General features: G+C 44.3%; 1 protein-coding gene across 4 annotated transcripts in view; it reads left to right on the top strand.

Annotated features, from left to right (window-relative positions):
- Positions 1 to 18,391, top strand: part of QRICH1 (glutamine rich 1) — a 45,159-nt gene extending 26,768 nt beyond the window's left edge. For all 4 annotated transcript variants that reach the window (XM_058558082.1, XM_058558072.1, XM_058558098.1 and 1 more), the window contains 8 exons: positions 219 to 1,256; positions 7,284 to 7,461; positions 8,090 to 8,244; positions 9,227 to 9,341; positions 14,942 to 15,050; positions 15,408 to 15,559; positions 15,899 to 15,989; positions 17,458 to 18,391. In XM_058558082.1, coding sequence (XP_058414065.1) covers positions 219 to 1,256; positions 7,284 to 7,461; positions 8,090 to 8,244; positions 9,227 to 9,341; positions 14,942 to 15,050; positions 15,408 to 15,559; positions 15,899 to 15,989; positions 17,458 to 17,650 — 2,031 coding nt within the window. In that variant the 3' untranslated portion in view covers positions 17,651 to 18,391. The remainder of the gene's footprint in view (positions 1 to 218; positions 1,257 to 7,283; positions 7,462 to 8,089; positions 8,245 to 9,226; positions 9,342 to 14,941; positions 15,051 to 15,407; positions 15,560 to 15,898; positions 15,990 to 17,457) is intronic.
- The last annotated feature ends 226 nt before the right edge of the window (positions 18,392 to 18,617 follow it).

Genomic DNA, 18,617 nt, shown 5'->3' with positions numbered 1-18,617 from the left:
CTTGCTTGCTCTCGGGTTGGTATGTGTTGCTCTTAATGCAGTGTAATGCTCGAGAATTTTCCATATGCCTTTGGTGATTGTGGCCGCCTCAGAAGCCTGGGGTATGGCAGCCCTCCTCCTCATATTACTCAGGGCCTCTGCCTGAGATCTCTTCTTCCCTTTGGGGCTGGATTCTCAATGTTGCCTAGCTCACTCACTGGTGAATCTTGTTGCTGCAGGTGCAGGTGCAGGTGCAACAGTCTCCGCAGCAGGTCTCGGCTCAGCAGCTCTCCCCGCAGCTCACCGTTCACCAGCCTGCTGAGCAGCCCATCCAGGTCCAGGTGCAGATCCAAGGCCAAGCACCACAGTCGGCAGCCCCCTCCATCCAGACTCCATCTCTGCAGAGCCCTAGCCCCTCGCAGCTGCAGGCGGCCCAGATCCAGGTGCAGCACGTGCAGGCGGCCCAGCAGATCCAGGCTGCAGAGATCCCAGAGGAGCACATCCCACATCAGCAGATCCAGGCTCAGCTGGTAGCTGGCCAGTCTCTTGCTGGGGGTCAGCAGATCCAAATCCAGACTGTGGGTGCCCTTTCCCCACCACCGTCCCAGCAGGGCTCACCCCGGGAAGGGGAGCGGCGGGTTGGCACAGCCAGTGTCCTCCAGCCAGTGAAGAAACGCAAAGTGGACATGCCCATCACTGTGTCCTACGCTATCTCAGGGCAGCCGGTGGCCACCGTGCTGGCCATTCCACAGGGCCAGCAGCAGAGTTACGTGTCCTTGAGGCCAGACTTACTGACAGTAGACAGTGCCCACCTGTACAGCGCCACTGGGACCATTACTAGCCCTACAGGAGAAACCTGGACCATCCCTGTTTATTCCGCCCAGCCCCGGGGGGACCCTCAACAGCAGAGCATTACTCACATTGCCATTCCCCAGGAAGCCTACAACGCAGTTCACGTCAGTGGCTCACCCACAGCCCTGGCAGCTGTAAAGCTGGAGGATGACAAGGAGAAGATGGTGGGCACCACGTCTGTAGTGAAAAACTCCCATGAAGAGGTAGTGCAGACCCTTGCAAACTCTCTCTTTCCAGCACAGTTCATGAATGGCAACATCCACATTCCAGTGGCTGTGCAGGCTGTAGCAGGCACATACCAGAATACAGCTCAGACTGTCCATATATGGGACCCCCAGCAGCAGCCGCAACAACAAACTCCCCAGGAACAGACGCCGCCACCGCAGCAGCAGCAGCAGCAGCAGCAGCTCCAGGTTACTTGTTCAGTAAGTCAGACTTACCTACAGGGCAGCTTGCTCCCTTAGAGCCCAGTGCAACACAGAACTTGCCTGGCAACCTCTGGCACCTCTGGCTTGTTTACTGCAGTGATGTTGGTCTTGCAGTAGTATAGTATTTAGTATTTTGGGTGGGGTAGCAGTGGAGGAGACAGAAACACCAGGTGAAGCAATACAACAGGCAGGAGTTCTATCCTGGTACCTGGAAGTAAATGAAATAACTAATAACTGCTTTGAGGGTAGATGCCTAGAGTACTTCTTTGAAATCTGTTTTTAGGAAGAGTAAAGTTCTAGGTAGAAACTAATGGGACACCCCAAATGTTATCTGTGTTGCAGGAGCTACTTTCTGCATCATAAATGAAAGGATATAGTAGAACCCCTGTAGTTTAGCACACAGGCTGTAAACTCATCATAGTGGGAAGGCTGTGAAATTGTTCTTTCTTAATTGTCATCTGTGGACAGTGTAGGTGAATTAGAAGATCTAAAATAACTCCTAGTGGCCTGTTAAAAGTGACCACCTTTGTGAATCTCAAATAAGCCATCTATGCAGTGGGGCTTCCCAAAGGTCTTTTTATGTTCCGTAAAAATAGTCAAGAGCCAGCCCTGATGGCCTAGTGGTTAAAATTTGGGGCACTCTGCTTCAGCGGCCCAGGTTCAGTTCCCGAGTGCGGAACCACACCACTTGTCTGTCAGTAGCCATGCTGTGGTGGTGGCTCACATAGAAGAACAGAAGAACTTATGACTATACACAGCTATGTACTGGGGCTTTGTAGGGGAAAAAGGAAGAACAAAAGGAGGAAGATTGACAACAGATGTTAGCTTAGGGTGAATCTTCTGCAAAAGAAAATAGTCAGGATAAGCCTTGGTTAATGGAGTTTTCTGTCGTGGCAGCTATGTTGAAATTTTTTTTTTAATTTTTTATTTTGAAATAATTTTAGATTTACAGAAAAGTTGCAAAAATAGAACTCTTGAAATTTTAACTTTAAAATTGCTTAGCTCTTTTACCTTTTCTAATTGTTAATCTTCTTACGGCTATTATAGAGTTGTGGATAGATTCACCTTTTAAGACTCTGTAAACTTTCCGGTCCCTTGTCTAGCAGACCTTTAGAGGGGATATAGGGCCTCTGGTCTCATGGGACTGCTGAAGGCAGCGTGCCTCCAAGCACAGGACCTCCTGGGAATGTATATGAGGGAGCTGGCACAAACGAGGCACTGTTAGACCAGAGACCACACTCAGAAAATCAGGCCATCAATGATTGATTAAGCAAAGGCTGACCAAGTGGTTTCATAGAGGCAACAGTATATTAGGTGGCTTTGTTAAGGACCTTTTAAATATCTGGCTGTCAGTCCTAGAAGTAGAACACGACAGAGTCGTAGCCTCAGTTAACTTATAGTCTAGTTGTGGGAGTAAGAACATATGATTTCTATTTTTTTGAATTATTTATAAGGCAGCATAATCGAGTGTAACGTGTGCTACACACACAAAGACAAACTGGGAATTTAGAAATTATGCTAGGTTAAAAAGTCAGGAGAGGCATCTTTGTGGAAAAAGTGGCATTTGATCTCTAGTTTATAGCTTAGATTGATAGAAGAATGGAGCAGCATGAATACAGAGCCAGGGATGGAGGACAGAAGGAAGGGACATGGCCTCTGGCAACATGAGAGAGGGATTGTGGGGGAGGCGTTAGTACAGGGGGCAAAGAGGTTATCTTCCCAAAGAGAAGAGTTGAACTTGATCTGATATGTGGTAGGAGATTTTTTCAGAATCCTAAGAGTCGTGGTAACAAGAAGTATCATGTACAGGTGTGTAGAATTCATTGCATATGGGAGAGACCAGCCAGGAGACTTGTAATGGGGCTCTGTGCTCAGCCTTTGCTCACAGGGATGGAGCGCATCAGGCCTTCCCTCAGCTCTCCTGGGCCTGGTGGTCCAATTTGCAGGTTGAGCCTCTTTTGGTGCTCTTAGGTCTCTGTTTATAATTTGCACATCTGGGCCCTTCAGTAGGAGAAGATATTTTCTGGAGTTCATTTTAGTATGCCCGTGTTCTTCAGAGGCTGTATCTCCTTTGGGAAAATCTTCAAGGGACTTATGTCAAGTATTATTACCAGAAAAAGAAAAATCAGGAAGAATACCCATCATATGGGAAAGATGAGTTTGTCCATTTACACCACAAACATTCCTCTGCCCTCATCAGGCTCTGTGCTAGGTGCCAGGGAACAGATGAATAAGGCAGTCTGTGCCCTTGGAGCACTCACAGCCCGTGGGGAAGATAATTGTGCTGTGGTGTGAGTTGAACCCTAAGGAGAGCTGATGACAAAGTGTTGTGCGCCTTCATCTGGCATACTCCTTGTGAAACCTGTCTTTAAAATCAGACTCAGGGTGAAAGCTCCCTCCCTTAACCTCACATCCACCTCCATCTGTTGCCCCATTTCTCCACTCTACTTTATTCCCAGAGTTCTCGAAAGCATTATCTGCACAAGCTGACTCCATTTGCGAACCCGTTTTCTCTTCAACTCATGACTGAGTCTGCTCTTGTCAAGGTCGGCAGTGACCTGCCTGTGGCCAGATCCAACTGGCTCGTCTGTTCTTATCTGACTTATAGCAACACATGACACAGTAGACCATACCTGCCTTCTTGAAACTCCTCTGGCTTCCGTGTTATACACTCCTGGTTTTCCTCCTGCCCCACTGATTCTTTTTCCTTCTCAGGAGACTTTGCTAGTGCCTCCTTCTCTTCTGTCTGAACCATACATGTTGATCTTCCTCAGTACTAGCCCTCTTTTCTCTCTAAGGGATATCTGTTGCCATGGTTTTCCACATCCTCTAGATGACGGCTGCTGGTGAAGAGGATAATCACTGACACTGTCTGCCAGGCACTGTTCTCACTGTTATGTATATTAACTCACACCAACTTTGTGAGGTATGTGCTACTATCTCCATTTTACAAATGAAGAAACTGAGGCACAAAGACACTAAACGACAAGGCCAAAGCTACCATTACTAAGTAGCAGAGTTGGGCTTCAACCCAGGACAGGCTGGCTGTGGAGCCTGTGTCTTTTTTTTTTAAAGATTTTATTTATTTCCCCCCCCCCCCCCCAAAGCCCCAGTAGATAGTTGTACATCATAGGTGCACATCCTTCTAGTTGTTGTATGTGGGACTCGGCCTCAGCATGGCCGGAGAAGCGGTGCCTCGGTGCACACCCGGGATCCGAACCCGGGCCACCAGCGGTGGAGCGTGCGCACTTAACAGCTAAGCCACGGGGCCGGCCCATGGAGCCTGTGTCTTAATTCCCTGTGCTGCACTGACACACAGATCTTTACCTCTAGACCATGCATTTCCCCTTTGGAACCCTTCCCACACATTCAGCAGCCTACTTCTCATTTACTTGGATTTATTGTTGATATCTCAGCTCTTCATTAGCATCACCTGTACCGCCATCAAAAACTTGCCCATCAGAAAGTGGTACCATCAGCCACGCGTTTGTTTAAGCCAGAACTCCAGGAGCCATCCTTGAGTCTGCTTTCCCTTACTCCTCAAAGTCAGTTCATCAACAAGCCACATTGGTTCTACCACCAAACTTCTCAGAATCTCTTAAATTTATCTCCACTGCCACCGTCCTAGTCTAGGCCACCAGCACCTGCTTCCACTTTTGTTCTCCAATCAGTTCTCCATAGATCAGCAAGAATAATTTTCTTAGAATATAAGATTATGTCACTTCCCAGCTTAAAACTCTCCAAGGGCTCCATTATAAATAAGAAAAAAACTACACCACACCACAGTGTACAAGGCTCTACTTACATCAGTAGTTTTCCGCTGATAAACGTTTGGACATATGTTGAAGAATTTTGGTTATCAAGATGCTTGGGAAGGTTACATTTAGTAGGTGGAGGCACGCAGTGAAGGAGACCTGGCTAAAAAAGCCAGTAGAGAAGCACTGGCCCACGTGCTGTGGGCCCCCACTTACTTATCTAGTCAGAATCCTAGTTTCCAGCTTGGGTAAATGGTATTGCTATTGAACAAGGTAGGGAGGGAACTCGGAGGAAAATAGTTCTGGATGAGGAAGGTGATGAGTTCTCTCCATAAACATTAGTTTGAGGTGGCTGTGAGTGTTCAGTTGAAGATATACAGTACCCTCTGGGTATATTAACGGGAGGTCTAGCTTGGAGATGCATAATTAGCAATCATTTTCACAAACATGGAAATCCAAACTGGGAAAGTAGGTGAGACTTACCAAGGAGAATGGTAGTTGAACTGAGAAGTGTGTCTAGAGTGGAGCTCTGGGATTGACAAACATTTAAGGGCCGGGCACTGGTATTGCTTTATCTCTTTGTTTAATAATGTATCTTATCAAAGCTAGTAGGGTGGTTTTTATTTTTATTTATTGATAAGAAAAATTTGTGTGTTGTATAAATTATTTAGCCTTCAGTTTGGATGATTTGACATTACTCAGCCCTCTGTGTAGGCCCTGGCGTGGAGAATTGTTCAAGTGAATTTGTTCAGAATGTAGACCGGTGTGTGAGACCCAGTAATCTGTGCTTGGTATGTGTATTGGTGTCTATCCGCCCAATGGGGGTTGTTATTGAGGCTCATAGGCATTCTCTGCTCCTTTGTCAGCATGGCTTGGCTGTCAGACCCTTGAGGATGGGACCACTCTTCTTTTGGAGGCAGGAAGCTAGAGCAGGGCCTCCTGTCAACAGAAAAATGTCCTTATGAGCCAGAGCAGTATTATTGAGAAAGAACATGAAAAAAATAGAACTGTATATGTAGCTAGAGAAGCCATACGGATCCTCAAGTTTTATCCTTTCATCTTACAATGGCTGGGGAGAGGACACGACTTATTGTACTTTTCTTTGTCTAAATGATGGTTATCAACCGTGGCTGGACATTAGAATCACTGGGAGTTTTTAAAAATACTGATGACAGGCTCCCTCCTTAGACCAGTTAAATCAGAATCTCTGGGGATAAGGCCCAGGCATGAGTATTTTAAAAGTCAGCCCAGGGGACCAGCCCCATGGCGTAGTGGTTAAGTTTGGCCTGCTCTACTTCGTCGGCCCAGGTTCACGAGTTCGGATTCCAGGTGCAGACCTACACCACTTGACAGCTATGCTGTGGCAGTGACCCAGATATAAAAAAGTGGAGGAAGATGGGCACAGAGGTTAGCTCAGGGCTAATCTTCCTCAGCAGAGAAAAAAATCAGCCCAGATGATTTTAAGGTGCAACCAAGTTTAACAGTCACTGCTCTGGACACTTGGTACTCAAAGTATAGTCTGCAGACCAGCCCCTCACTTGAGAACGTGTAGAAATGCAGTCTCAGGTCCCACCTGAAATGTTTTGAATCAGAATCTTCACTTTAAAAGTCTCCAAGTGATTTGTTTGCACGTTATAGTTTGACGAACAGTGCTTTGGCCAGTAGTTCTGAGCAGTGACTAAACATTAGAATTGCCTTTTTAGGGGCCGGCCCGGTGGCGCAAGCGGTTTAAGTGCGCGCGTCTGCCGCAGCAGCCCGGGGTTCACTGTTCGGATCCCGGGGCGCGCACCAACGCACCACTTGGCAAGCCATGGCTGTGGCGGGTATCCCATATAAAGTGGAGGAAGATGGGAATAGATGTTAGCCCAGGGCCAGTCTTCCTCAGCAAAAAAAATGAGGAGGATTGGCAGATGTTAGCTCAGGGCCCATCTTCCTCACAAAAAAAAAAAAAGGAATTGCCTTTTTACGTGGGAATGTTTTAAAAAGACTGATACCTCTTTAAAAAGAGATTCTGGGGTGGACCCCAGAGTATTGGTGTTTTTAAATCAGAGATTCAGAAGTATAGCCAGGGCTGAGCAGCACTGCACTAGCCTTTGCCATCCCTGGGATAAGAAGTAGAATTCCAAAGGTTCTTGAAAGTAGGATACCAAGGAGAAGAGATTTTTTTTTTTTTTATTAAAAGAACTACAAGTAACATTTTTCTGGCAATTTTGCCGAAGGGCCTGGTGCAAAACAGTATTGATAAGTTTTGATGGTTTCTGTCTCATAGGCTCAAACTGTCCAGGTTGCTGAAGTTGAACCACAGTCACAGCCACAGCCTTCCCCAGAACTTCTGCTTCCAAATTCTCTGAAGCCAGAAGAAGGGCTTGAAGTATGGAAAAACTGGGCCCAGACCAAGAATGCTGAGCTAGAGAAAGATGCTCAGAACAGACTGGCACCCATTGGGAGTAAGTGTTTGGGAGGGAGATGGGGGTGGACTCTGTCTAAAATGCAGTGGTACTGAAGCAACAGGAGGACAGAGTGGCAGGAAAGTGGTGTTGCTTGGCTCTGGGGACTAGAGAGCACCATCTGAAATAGTATGCTAAATTCAAGATAAGCAACAAGCAGGCCTGATCCACTGCAAATGAGCAGGGTTTGTGGGATTTGCCGAAAACCAGGCACTTTTGTACACATGGATTTCTTGAGTGGACCTGGCAGATCTAGGCAGAGCTGCTTCTGGGAGAAGAGAGGAATCAGTGAGTGTGCTCAGGCTCGTCTTTAGCATTTATGCTCATATACTTCCTCACATTACAGAGGGTGGATTTTTGGTTTTTTTGCTTTCATGTCTTTGCTCTAATAATAATTTTGGGGATATGTGAGGTGGAGAAGATTGTGGGAAGGAAACCCTTGGTGTAATAAGGCATACAGGATTATTGCCTTAGTAGGCCAGTTTTGATTTAGATACAAGTGACCAGTTCTGTCCCAGCACCCTGATGGGCAGTATCTGCTCTGAGCCCTCCTTCCAGGGATATGAGTGACTAGTAAAGGGATGACTGTTGCCAGGAACCCTTTTCACCTTTGGAGTTTGTGTTGTAGGACGCCAATTGCTACGGTTCCAGGAAGATCTCATCTCGTCTGCTGTGGCCGAGTTGAATTATGGGCTTTGTCTAATGACACGGGAAGCTCGAAATGGAGATGGTGAACCCTATGACCCAGATGTGCTCTACTATATTTTCCTGTGTATTCAAAAGGTAGGAAACAGAACATGTTTGAGCTGTTCTCCTTCAACTATGTAATGCGTTTTTATTGCAGAAGATCTACATGTTCACTTTAGAAAATAAGAAAATAAACCTCATTTATATCCCACCATCTAGAGAAACTTCTGTTGAAATATTTGGTATATTACCTTAGAGCTTTTTTTTTAAAATCACAAAGCATTTATATAACACTTTTCTTTTCATTGAAGTAAACATATGGTTTGCATAAAAGTAATTTACCCAAAACAAAGTCTAGTGCTAACAGGCAGCTTGTCTTCTCATTGTTCCCTGCATTAACACAATTATTTGAAGGAGTCTAGCTAAAATATACAATTGTAGTTAGATTTTCAGGACATCTAAGAGAAACTGGTTTTAGACTGGCAGTTTAAGAAAGCAGAAGTGGATTTCTTAGTGTTTGAATGCTCTTGTGGAGAAGCCCAGAATATGATGGAAGAGAACTTGCTGGTTGGGACTCACCCTGTTGCCTGGACATGAGGAAAGTCTGCCTCCCAGTTTGTTCCTCTTTATTTCCAGGCACCAAGTGAATTGTTATACATGCTCTGTCTCATTCCATGCTCTCCCCACTCCTGAAAGGCAGGCACAGTCATCTCCATTTACAGACAAGGGAACTGAGCCCCAACAGAAGACTCACATGAGTTATTTAACTTATACACTATAGGTAATAAGAGGCTTGCACGAGAGCCTGCATCATGTTTTTTACTACCACAAGAAAATGCTTTGCGTTGGTGAAATAGCATTCATAAAATTTGTTCCATTGACGCAACTCGAGTGTTATGAGAGTTGGGTCATGTGATCTGAAGTGTACTGTAGAAGTGTCACATTTTGACCTGATGTGTTGTTTGTTAAGGGGGATATGAGTAGGGAGAATGAAGGTACTAGTAGAAAAATGTTTATTTCCCCTGAAAGTCTTACTCAGGAGACTACCGACAACTTTTATTGATTATTTTTCTTTTAGTATCTTTTTGAAAATGGACGGGTTGATGACATTTTCTCCGATCTTTATTATGTTCGATTCACGGAGTGGCTACATGAAGTTCTGAAGGATGTTCAGCCCCGAGTCACTCCACTTGGTAAGAGTCTTCCTAGTCCTTGGATATCTTTCCCACCTGGGTTTAGAAAAGATGGGCTGCTTGTGTGGCTAGCTGTGATATAGCATGCAGGTGAGAAGGCTGTAAATGTCAAGCACCAGCATTGACTTCTGTGCTCCTTGGCCTGATATGGAAGGGCTGTTGCTTACCAGACAGAGAACCTGACTGGTCCCTGTGTGGCAAGTACACAGGGGCATGCAGAGTGTGGCGTAGTTCCACTTCTTTTTTCTATTAAAATTTATTGATTAGAATTAGAATCATTGCAAAAATTAAGAATTATGAACCGTTTTGTCTGTAGGTTACTCATGTTACATATAGTGGTTTTTTTCCCCGTGTTTGAACATATGTTATACATATATGGAACATAATTTTTGCTTTACCCATAGGTAACCTCCTGGGCAGCATGTTGTGTTGGAAAAAACATTTTTGCAGTAAGAATGTCTGAGGTGTTTATTTTACTTTAGTATATTTTTTAATAAACTTTATATTTTAGAGCAATTTTAGGTTTACAGAAAAATTGAGCAGGAGGTATAGACAGTTTCCATATATTCACTCATACATTGTTTCCCTTGTTAATATCGTGTATTAGTGTGGTGTATTTGTTAGAGTTGATGAGCCAGTATTGATACATTACTATTAACTAAAGTCTGTAGTTTACATTAGGGTTCACTCCTTGTGTTGTACATTCACTGGCTTTCAACAAATGTATAATGACATGTATCTACAATTACAGTGTCATACAGAAGTTTCACTGCCCTAAAATCCCCTGCGCTCCGCTTATTCATCCCTCCCTCCTTCTCCCTGAATCCCTGGCAACTACTGATCTTTTTACTGTCTTCATAGTCTTTCCTTTTCCAGAATGTTTTATAGTTGAAATAATTCAGTGTGTAGCCTTTTCAGATTGATTTCTTTCACTTAGCAATATGCATTTACTGTTCCTGCGTGTCTTTTCATAGCTTGATAGCTCATTTCTATTTATTGCTGAATAATATTCCGTTGTATAGATATACCAGTTTGTTTATCCATTCACCTATTGACGGACATCTTGGTTGCTTCCAAGTTTTGGCAATTATGAATAAAGCTGCTCTGAACATTGTGTGCAGGTTTTTGGTGGAAGAATAGACAGACAGATCAATGGAATAGAATAGAGAGCCCAGAAATAGAGGCAAACAAATATAACCAGCTTATTTTTGACAAAGGAGCAAAGGCAGTTCAATAGAGAATGGATAGTTTTTTCAACAAATGGTGCGGAACAACTGGACATCTATGTACAAAAAAATGAATCTAGACACAGGCTTTACACCCTTCACAAAATTAACTCAAAATGGATCATAGACCTAAATGTAAAACAGAAAACTAAAATTCCTAGAAGATAACATAGGAAAAAAATCTAGATGACCTTGGGTTTGGTGGTGACTTTAGATAAAAAAGCACAATATATGAAAGAAAAAAATTGATACATTGGACTTTATTAAAATTAAAAACTTCTGCTCTTTGAAAGACACTGTTAAGAGAATGAAAAGACATGCCACAAACTGGGAGAAAATCTTTGCAAAACACATATCTGATTAAAGGACTGATATCCAAAATTACACAAAAAACCCTTAACGCTCAACAATAAGAAAACAAACAACCTGATTAAAAAATGGGCAGAAGATCTGAACAGATGCCTCACCAGAGAAGATATATAGGTGGCAGCTAAGTATATGAAAAGATGCTTCTCATCGTATATCATCAGGAAATTGCAAATTAAGACAACAGTGAGACACCAGTATACACCTATTAGAATGGCTTAAATCCCAAACACTGGCAGTACCAGTTGCTGGATAGGGAGCAACAAGAACTCTCCTTCGTTGCTGTTGGGAATGCAAAATGGTATAGCCACTTAACTAGACAGTTTGACATTTTCTTACAGAAGTAAACATTTTCTTACCTTATAATCCAGCAATTGCACTCCTTGGTATTTACTCAGTTGAGTTGAAAACTTACGTTCACATGAATCTCTGAGTTTTAATATCTGAGTTTTAATCCTGCCTCTGCCATTTATTAAAATGTATGCTGGTTAAGCTTTTTTTTTTAATTGATATATAACATATTAGTTTCAGGTGTACAACATAATGATTCAATATATGTATATATTGTGAAATAATGTATTCTAGTTAATATCCATCACTATACATAGTACATACTTAACCTTTAAAAAAATTATTGGTTAAACAAATGTGTATTTTTGTTGTTGTTGTTAGGAAGTTCAGCCCTGAGCTAACATTTGATGCCAATCCTCCTCTTTTTTGCTGAGGAAGATTGGCCCTGGGCTAACATCTGTGCCCATCTTCCTCTACTTTATATGGGACGCTGCCACAGCATGGCTTGACAAGCGGTGCGTCAGTGTGCACCCGGGTTCCGAACCTGTGAACCCCGTGCCGCTGAAGTAGAGTTTGTGCACTTAACTGCTTGTGCCATCAGGCCGGCCCCTAAACAAATATTTTTTGAGTGCCTGCTATGTGCCAGGCAGTATTCCAGTTGTATATAATATAATATAGTAGTGAACAAAATAGACCTTACTATATGTCTAATAGGGGGAAACAATATATAAATAACTTATGATTAATTAAGTGCTTTAAAGAACAAAACACAAGGGAATGGAAAATTTTAAGGAGGGAAGCCTCTCTGAGGGGCTGTCGTTAGAAAAGAGACTTGAATAAGTGAATCATTCTACATGATTTGCAAATTTTCAAGCCAAGTGTGGCTATGCAAAGTTTGCTTTTTAAAACTTACTATGGAAATTTCAAGCACATATAGAAGTAAACAGAATAGTCCATGGCAAATCTTGTTTCATGTATACACCATCTGTTTCCCTATTCCTTTATTTTGAAGTAAATCTCAGACACTTTCTCCATAAATGTTTTAATATGTATTCTTGACATATTATAGTGCCATTATCATACTTTTTTTAAAAAAAGTTCCATAATGTTATCAAAGTCCTTTGTTCAAATTTCGAATTGTCTCATAAATGTCATAATTTTATCTAAATCAGGATGCAAATAAGATCTGCACATTGAAATTGCTGGTATACCTTTTAATGTTAAGCTTTAATTTCCCTCGATTTTTTTTCTTGCAACTTATTTATGGAAGAAACTAGCCTTTTTTGTGTGTGTGAGGAAGATCAGCCTTGAGCTAACATCCGTGCTAATCCTCCTCTTTTTTTGCTGAGGAAGACCAGCTCTGAGCTAACATCTATTTCCAGTCCTCCTCCTTTTTTTCCCCAAAGCCCCAGTAGATAGTTGTATGTCATAGTTGCACATTCTTCTAGTTGCTGTATGTGGGACGCAGCCTCAGCATAGCTGGAGAAGCGGTGCGTTGGTGCGCGTCCGGGATCCGAACCCGGGCCGCCAGTTAGCGGAGCACATGCGCTTAACTGCTAAGCCACTGGGCCGGCCCAGAAACTAGCCTTTTTAATTGTCTCGCAGTCTACTTTTTACTGATTACGTCTCCATGGTGTAGTTTAACATATTCTTCTGTGTTTATAGCATGTCCCCTGTATCCATAGTTAATTGGTAGTTGCATATAAAGACTTGATCAGGTTTTGCTTTTTTGTGGTTTTTTTTGGCAAGGTTACATCATAGATGGGTTATTTACTTCCATCAAATGCCCATAATGTGTGAATCCATTAATTCATTAGGAGTTGCAAACGGTGTTATTCTGATGTTATTACTTCTTCATTATTAGCTGAAATACGAAGAAACTTTCCCATGTCAACTCTTTGAATTCTTAACAGTATATATACAGTATAGATTGTATTGAATAGGCAGGATAAGGGCTTGTTTCTTCTCCTTTGTGTCGCACTTTTCACGGTAATGAGTTGGTTCACAAGCGTACCCCAGTGATAACCAATTAGCTGTTTTGTTTTTTTAAAGAATCATTGTGAACTAATGAATTTGAACATATTTAATATGATCCAGTCCATTGCATTTGTTATCTTTACTGATGCGCAAATTGTCCCATCTTTCGCCATTTGGAGCCTCTTTAAATTGGCCTTAAGTTCTTTTGACACAACTCTACTCCCTTGATTTCTAGTTTGTCACAATATTCCAGGCTCATCTTGGGTATTTCCTATCCCAATGTGGAATCGGTCAGTTCTCCATGGAGCCTGGTTCCTTTCAGTGGTAAGTGGTATTTCAGTACCACAGTCTCGATGCTAGGGGTGCTCATTGCTCCTGGGTTGGTCGTTGTTTTTAGGTCTTTCAGTGGGCAGAACTAAAAAAATAAAAAATAAAATAGATCATTTTGATGCTTACAGTTAAGATTCAGAACTACAAAGCTTTTATATGATGTCTCTTATCTGCATCTCCCTTCTTCCATACCAGGAGTCCTGGTTTTCAGGCAATAAAGTTCACTGTAAGTTAAATTGTCAAGAAGTGATTAAAGCTGGGAAAGTGACACTAGGTGGCAGAGTGAACCCCGAGAAAATAGGCTGTGCCATGGTATGCCTGGGACCGCTCACTCCTAGGGCTGGGCCTTCCCTGAGGAGGCTGTCTTCTGCTACTCATCCTTCTTTAGAAATGTCTGAGAAGAAGGAAGCTTATCTCATTGTCACTGGGCCACAAAATACAAGAGTACTGCCCTGAAGAGATAGAAGTGTACTAATGGAGTCAGAGAGCTGGCTTTGGCGAGAACAGAGAAGAGGAATGTGTTAGTTAGAATATTTCCTTCCCTGCTTCTAGGAAGTGGCACCCTCACTGCCTGTCTGCAGAATCCTGAAACTCCTGCAGGAAAATGCTGGTGTCAGCTGCTGTTTCACTAGGCCCTCAGTGCCTGACACACAAACACTTGCACATTGACTCTTGAATGAACACATGGCGGGGCGGGGCTTGGTGATCAGCCCAAGTGTCATCTTCCTTTGGTGTAGACCTGTCTACCCAGGCCTCTTGATCAAACCATTCGCCCTTGCCCCTGCCCAATTCTCTGTTCGCTTATGAACCAGGGTCTTAGAGTAAAACCTGCCCTGTTGGGGAAACCTGTAATAGTTCTGAATATCAGTCTCCACTTTATCCAGAGAGGAGATGAGAATTGGCTTGCTTTCTAGAGATGGAAGACATGAGAGAAAGTTTAGCAACAGCAAACAGGGGCATGTATACCTCTTCTTAGGGCCCTAGACACCTTTGAAAATATGATGAAAGCTCTGTAACCTCTTTCCGAGAAGTATGCATATATGCAGAGTTTGGTTTATAGTTTTGGGTGTTTCACTCTCTCTGAGGGCTATACTTTTGCCCCTTGTTAACCTTGGATTAGAGGAAGAATTAACATCAAGTAAGAGCAGTCATTTAGGGCAGTGGTTCTCAAAGTGTGGTCTTAGGAACTTGTTAGAAATGCACGTTATAGGGTCTCACCCCGGAAACTTGGGTTGGGAGCCAGCCATTGGTGTCTTAACAAGCTTCCCAGGTGATTCTGCCATACCCTAGGGAGACTTTTCTGGTTACACTTGTACTCCTGTGTGGTCCTTGTGCCTCACACCTCGTATCCTGTACCTTTGAGGGACCACCTGCCATCCTCTTGTTGTAGCAGTACTCTATTCCTCCTAGGCTATGTCCTGCCCAGCCACGTGACTGAGGAGATGCTGTGGGAGTGCAAGCAGCTCGGGGCTCACTCCCCTTCCACCCTGCTGACTACCCTCATGTTCTTTAACACCAAGTAAGTGTTCTAGAGGCTCCATGCTTAGCCACTGCTGGCATCTGCCCGGTCAAGAGGGTGGAAACTATTCAACTGGACTTCTGAATTCCTTTTACACATATTTGAGAGCCTTTGGGATACTGAAAACCTTCAGCCCCACTTGGCTGTATTTTGTGTGGTTACCAATGAGGCAGACAGCCTTGCCAGACCCCTACCATCAGTCTTGATGTGGCTCCTCCACTAGATAGTGTGTTTGGGTGTGGGCCTGCCCAGATCCTGGGAGTGGGCAGTGGTTCCTCCAAAGCACCAGTGGTGGAGGGTAAGTTATGGTCTCCTCCTGGCACCCCTGCCTTTGCCTTGCTTTCACTTGTGGTGCAGGTACTTCCTATTGAAGACAGTGGACCAGCACATGAAGCTGGCCTTCTCCAAGGTCTTAAGACAGACTAAGAAGAACCCCTCTAATCCTAAGGATAAAAGCACGAGTATTCGGTACCTGAAGGCACTTGGGATACACCAGACTGGCCAGAAAGGTAGGGGAAGGAGTCAGGGGCTGCAGAAACAGGTGCTAATTGTCCTGCCCCGCCCTTCCCTTGTGCCTGGGGGGCTAGTGATGAGTGCGAAGGTTGGGATTTGCTGGGTAGGAGTTCTCCATTCCCTTCTCCCCAGCCAGAAACTTCAAGCTCTTCTAGAAGCACAGATGCCCCAGAAAAATAGCTGCCTTTTCCCTTCATAGTCACCGCCCATGCCTCGTACCCTTTCCCCTTCCAATATTTCCTAGTTGGGGTGGCTGGAAGCCTAAGGTTCCAAATCTGGGCCTGAGCTAAGGGAGTCTGATGCCATGTCTGTGGTGGTGGGGGTGTGTTTTATAGTTACAGATGATATGTATGCAGAACAGACGGAAAATCCAGAGAATCCGTTGAGATGTCCCATCAAGCTCTACGATTTCTACCTCTTTAAATGGTGAGGAGGCTTTATTGTGACTGGGTGACTGTGTGTGTGCATGTGTACCTTTGTGCAGACACGTTCTCTAGTCCCAAACTGAGAGTAAAAACATTAGCTTCCAAAAAGCTAAATGTAGAAGCAAACTTACTGGTTTTCCCAAAGCATGTGATATGCCCAGCATTGTGATATAAAAGGGGTCCCTGCTCCCTGATGGTGTCCTTTCATGGAGAGGGGATGAATGTAGAGGGAGGAAGGTGCAGAGAGGCTGCCTCCATCTCATATGGAGCATAGCCCTGCATCTTTCTGGCCTTGACCTTTTGTCACTACCACTATCAGTCAGTGGCAGACTCGTTTCCTTGGCTTTTGCTCTCTCCTGCCCCTGCAGTTTGGTATGTCATCTTTACAGCTATGCCAGAATGATCCTTATACGTTGTAGATCTTACCATGTAATATCGATTAAAACCTTCAGTGGTTTCCTTTTACTCTACAGAGAAAGACAGTAATCCTACTGTGGCCAATAAGGCCTTTCATGCACTCCCCCTTGCTAACCTCATGTGCATGTAGCTCTTGGCTCTCTAGCCACAGTGTCTCCTCTCCGTTCAAGGCATCATGCTCTCCCTCCCTCAAGGCCTCAGCACATAATTTTTCCCTTTTGGGCAACCCCACACACACACTGCACATTTGGCTGGTTAGCTCCTATCTATCCTTCTTCTCAAACACAGCTTTATCAGGGAAGCATTTCCAGATTCCCTACCTGTTCTCTCAGGCTGTTTCCTCTGTAGCACTTACCATTGTTTGTCATTTTGTATTTGTGTAACTGTTTAATTGCTGTATGTCTCCCCTCTTATCTGTAAGCTCCATAAGGTAGGGACTCTTGGGTCTAGCTCATTTCTTTAACATCAGCACCTAGTGCAGGGCTGGCACACAGTAGCCTTTTGATAAATCTTGAATGGATGGATGAATAACCGTGAGAGGGTAGCATGTGCTAAGTTGAGAGGTACAGCACAACATTGAGGGAGTGGGAGGGTGAGCTCAGGTAAGGGCCCCAGCATCATAGTGAAGCTGGGAAGGCAAAAAGAGCCTCTCGGGTGGAATTGAGGAATTATGAGTGAATTTGGTAGAGGGAACAATGTGAGCAAAGACTTGGAGATAGAGGGCAGTGAAGTTGGTTCCAAGTGGGATATGTTCGGACTCAAGTAGATGAGCCCCAGGAGTCCTAGGCAGGTGCTTAGTCAGAGAAATCGCAGCTGGCAGTATGTGAGGGAGGAGCAGAAAGGAAGCAGCCTATCACTGGCATTTGCAGTAGCCGCAAAGGAGGTCCTAGAGGTATTGTGTGTTGGCTGCATGGAATTCAGTAGCTGTGCCACCATACCTTCCAGAGCTGCTGCCTTCCCAACTTTTGCAGACAGCATCTTTCTGGGAGGTTCAAGGTGGGAGGGTTGAGATTGTGGTAGTTTTACCCAGCTTTTATCGACATGTTCTTCAGCCCCCAGAGTGTGAAAGGCCGGAATGACACCTTTTACCTGACGCCCGAGCCGGTGGTCGCCCCCAACAGCCCAATCTGGTACTCAGTCCAGCCTATCAGCAGAGAGCAGATGGGACAGATGCTGACTCGGATCCTGGTGATACGAGAAATTCAGGAGGCCATTGCAGTGGCCAACGCAAGCACCATGCACTGAGATCCCTTAGCCATGGTGCAAGGGAGACCATCCAGGAAAAAACGGACAGAATTTCACACTAAAGAAGAGGCCTCCATTTCTTTTTTCTTTTTTTATTGGTGTAGTTATGAAGCCTTTCAGACTGCTTCTGTTTAAAATGTAAAAGGAAACTTTGCCCCCTGTGCATCTTCATAAACCTGCAGCAGCAGACTCCTCAGCCTGTGGGGGTTTTGGGTTTCCTGAGAGCCAGACATCCTAGAAAGTTGCTGGCTGACTTTTTCTTTTTTGTCTGGGGCCTGGGGTAAGGGCTTGGACTGTTAGGAGAAATGTGGCCCCTTCCCTTCCTCCAGAAAGATGGAATTAATGATGGATGGACCCTCCAGAGAATCTCCCCAGCTGGCTTCCACTCTGACTGGCAGACTTTGCTGACCACAGGGGAGCCACGGTCTGTTCTTTCTTCATGCTCAGATATAAACTTAGCATCTTAATGGAAGGAAAATGAGGGGAACTTCAATTATGATTTATTAAAGACAATTTCTATTACACCCTCCTTTATGACAAGTGACATTTTAGATGTTAAAGTAAAAACTTTACCATGGCTTTTTTTTTTGGCCTATCATTGAGGCCTTAAACCTGAGGCTCCTGTGCCTGATGGAATTCTTGTAACATACACTTGTGTATCATATAAAGATACCACTCTGTTTCTCTTATGTATTCTTAATCTAGTTGTTTATTAAGAATGACAAGCACGTCTTTTCAATATGCTAGTGAACAACGCCTCTTTATTTGGGAGGAGCCTGGCGGGACAGTGGAAGCAAAGCCATGCCTGTTCATTGAAAGGGCCAAGGTCCTGAGGGTGGGGGCAGCGACGGGAAACAGACCAATTCCAGGGCGCCGCGGCTAGGGCTTGCTGTGCGCATGCGTTTTCTCCCTCCAGCCCCGCCCCGGGGACGCACCGGCTCCGCCTGTCCGCACTGCGTCCTGACGT

The sequence above is a fragment of the Diceros bicornis genome, chromosome 2 (assembly GCF_020826845.1).
Source record: "Diceros bicornis minor isolate mBicDic1 chromosome 2, mDicBic1.mat.cur, whole genome shotgun sequence".
NCBI lineage: Eukaryota > Metazoa > Chordata > Mammalia > Perissodactyla > Rhinocerotidae > Diceros > Diceros bicornis.
This window is presented reverse-complemented; position numbering and strand designations above follow the sequence as displayed.